Genomic DNA, 3796 nt, shown 5'->3' with positions numbered 1-3796 from the left:
ATATAGATATATACGCAGAGAGATAGAGAGAAAGAGAGAGAAGAGGTATAGTAATTATGAGGCAGTAACGATAACGTAACCGTGCGTTACAACTGGATATAGCAATTTCACGCTCGCCGGTACCGCACACACGCAACACCGTAATTTCTACTGTGCCAAATCGAATACTCTCGAGATTCACTTTTGCGCGCCGTGAATTTCGAACGAACCACTGACGAGTTAATTCATGCGTCACTGTCCGCACTTTCACGAAACATGTCGCCGGACTGACTAGCGCTCGGTTCTTCCTACCTGCTCTTTCCAACCGTTCTCTAATTATTTCTTTCAATGAAATTTTTCGAGAGAGAACGTAACCCACTGTTACAATTTTCATTCGGTAATGTGTACATTGAAAAATATAGAAACAACCTCGTTTTTAATATTCTTTTGTTCTGTTCGTGCTCGGAAATTCTTTGCCGAATCTGTCAAACTTTCTAGAAACTTGCGATGTGCGTGAAATGTAGAAAACGCTAGTTTTCTCGAGACGAAACTTTCAGTGATTATGAATTCCATTATGTATCAGTTTATTTATTAATTCTTCAGGAGAAACTCGTTAAAATGTAGAGATATTTAGAAAATTTCAATTAGTTAACTCTTTCGCTTGACAAGATTGAGAAACAAACGGAGAAAGCAGTTATTATTCAACACTAACATAAAAATAAAAATGGATACGATTGAAAATCAACTGTTTCACGATAATTATATGTTAAATGCATTCTAATACTGCTTAACTTTCAGTCGGCAGCGGTATTTTATTCGCAAAGTCTAAAACTACATTAATAAATTGCGCGTATTAGATGGGCGTATGTGTACGCTCTTCTTAAACGAGCGCTCGCTAATCACAGAGTGATCGCAGAGAAATTAAGATCGTCGGATATAGCCAAAAAAGCGCGACGAAAAAGAAATGCGTTCTAATATTGCCTAACTTTCAGTCGACAGCAAGATTTTTTCCCCAAAGTCTAAAAGTAAATGAATAAACCGCGCGTATTCGATGGGCGTATGTGTACGCTCTTCTTAAACGAGCGCTCGCTAATCACACAGTGATCGCAGAAGAGATCGATATCGTCAGATCTAGCGAAAAAAGTGGAAAGAAAAGAGAACTAATCATTATCAATTCATGTTCACAGTGAAACCGGAGTACAGAACGCATTGTCGTCACTTCGGCGGTGAATGCATGGACAGATGCAACGAAAATCTGCAACACCCAGTTGTCGATTGTCCACCCGGCAAAGTGTGCTGCACGTTAGTTTAATCGGGAGATGAATTGGAGAAGAAAGCAACACGACCAAATGCCTGTCCACCGTTTCAATCCTAGTGTTAATTTTAAGCGATCATTTTTGAACATCAGCTGGTATCCGATGACGAATGTAATATCACGCGATACCGCGCATCTGTTCTGTAGAAAAGCGACTTAATTAGTTTTACAATTACATACAACGGTAGATGCCCTGTGTAACGGGCTTCCGCGAGCAATTCTCGCCCGTATGGAGTATGAAAAATCGTGCACAATCGCGGCGCGACATGTCGCAGATGTGGGATTCCGCCGCGTGAAATTAGTGCAAATGTGAAAACGTTCGCTTACCACGCAGTCTCTCTCACCTTGGCGAACGGTGAACGGTTCACGGTGACTCGCGACGACACATTCGTTTCAACGCGGCGGAGAGAATCGCGAGAGCGTGTAAAATGGTAGCAACGATGGAAAAGTAGATATTTGTAATAAAGCACGTGTGTTCAACAAATGACGTGAAATTCACTTGAAAATCCTTCTCACCTGAATAACGTAGGTAAGACCTGGTTATCGCGATTAGAGAGTTTCTTTGGGATTAGGATATTCTTAGGTACATGTTGGTTTTCTTTCGTGTGAAAATCAGATATCGTGTGTTTCTTTTTTTCTGATAAAATTGTAGTCAATGACATAATATCTCGGAGTTGTATCTTTGTTTGCAGAGTTACTATCGGAGATAATTGTCTAGGTTAAATAATGGGTGAATCATCGTAGTAGAAATACGCACCTTGTACCTGGAATTATTGGAACGAACCTATTTATATCTCTCTCAGATTAAGAATATTTTTTTATGTCACGAAAAAGAAAGAAATTTCCAATCTTAATTGAAAAACATAAACTATTCTTTGAAATTTACCTAAGGTAGTAAAAAGCTCCATTGTCTCATGATAGATTGAGAATATTTGTTTTATATCACGAGAACGAAAATTTTTCCAATATTAATTCTAAAATAGAAACAATTCTTTGAAATTTACCGAAGATAGTAAGAAACTCCACAGTCTCAAGACAGATTAAGAATCATTTCGTATATTACGAAAGAAGGAAGAGGAAATTTGGCAATATTAACTTTAAATACAAAAATTATCCCCCGAAATTTCCTCACATTTTTAATTTCCTCCATCGAAGCCGCCTTTACCGAACGTCACATCGTCGCGTAATAATCTCGCCGATACGTATACACGAGCGAGGCGGTCGGAAAAGAAGCAGGAAGGACGAGGAGGAAGAAGAAGCTAAAGAGAAGCAGGAAGAAATAAGAGATGGATGGAAGGGGCACGTGTAGCCTTGGGCAATGCAGGCAGGACGTTTGACGGTGCATGAACGCACGCACAAGGAGATTTAGAGTGGTGTTGGTTAAGCCTGGGGGGGTCACTCGAAGAATCATGGGTAGAAAAGAGCGGCCGGCGGGCATTTATCGTCGGCCATCTCTGAACAGCGCGATAAGGAACCGCGGAACGATGACGCATTCATCAATGCGAATTAACGGTGTAAAGTGTTAGGAGTTCTCGGTCGAGTAACGACGAGAAACAGCACCGGGCACACGAGAGTCGTTCGAATGCTGAAATGAATTTCCATCGACATCGACCGCCGATCGAGGAGGAAGCAAAGAAACTGGAAAGAAGGAAAAGGTACCTTGCCTGCGGCTATACACGCGGAACATGTGACACTAAATATAGAAACACGCCACGAGACGAGGCGAAGAGGAATTCTTCGATGGTAACGCGATAAGCGTGCTCATTTTGAAAAAAAAAAAGAAGAAGGAAGAAGAAATCGAGGAGACAGGTGAAGAAGAGACGTTTCGAGAGAAATGGAATTACCTGCGGTGTTACGTTAAATTAAAAGTAGAGTAAAATAATATCCATCGTACGCACATTCATTTTTCCATCAGTTTCAAAGAAATACCTTTCGATCCACTTCCTCCAACGATAAATCCAATAAGATCCACGCGGAAGATGCCACGAAAGACAATGCAGTTCGTTTGGAAACAATAGCGCTCCCGTTGGAACCAGCTACTTTCACCGTAACGATTGTCCTCCTGGCCACCCTAGTAGCTTCAAACGATCCTCGACAACTCTCTCAGAACTATCCTTCAAACCTCTCTCGCAACCTCCCAATTCCTAATCCTAGCTAATCCCACGAAACACGTGAGAAACGTCAACGTCTTTCTCACCTAAGCTCGAACCGTACCAAAACTACAGGCTCAGATAGAGCAGAATTATCAAGAGGAAGAAGCAGACGAAGGAAGGAGCGGAAAGTAGAAGACGACGACGACTACGACAACGAAGAAGAAGACGAAGAAGATGATGAAGAAGAGGTACATCTTGCCCAAGGCACTGCAGGCAGATGCCAGTACGTTGGTACGTGTACTTACATATACACACGTAAGAGCCGTTTCGGTTAGCCCGGGGGCGGAGGCGCGGAATCATGCAGCGTAGAAGAAGAAGAAGAAGGCCCCTTCCGTCCTCCTCCTCCCTC

General features: G+C 42.0%; 1 protein-coding gene across 1 annotated transcript in view; it reads left to right on the top strand.

The window, feature by feature from the left end:
• Positions 1–1769, top strand: part of LOC108573694 — a 3429-nt gene extending 1660 nt beyond the window's left edge. Inside the window, exon 3 of the mRNA XM_017936172.1 lies at positions 1167–1769. Within this exon, the coding sequence (XP_017791661.1) occupies positions 1167–1291 (125 nt within the window). The 3' untranslated portion in view covers positions 1292–1769. The remainder of the gene's footprint in view (positions 1–1166) is intronic.
• Positions 1770–3796: the final 2027 nt, after the last annotated feature.

The sequence above is a fragment of the Habropoda laboriosa genome, unplaced genomic scaffold, assembly GCF_001263275.1.
Source record: "Habropoda laboriosa isolate 0110345459 unplaced genomic scaffold, ASM126327v1 scaffold151, whole genome shotgun sequence".
In the NCBI taxonomy this organism is placed as follows: domain Eukaryota; kingdom Metazoa; phylum Arthropoda; class Insecta; order Hymenoptera; family Apidae; genus Habropoda; species Habropoda laboriosa.
The sequence above is the reverse complement of the archived record's forward strand: the minus strand, read 5'-3'. Positions and strand labels throughout refer to the sequence as shown.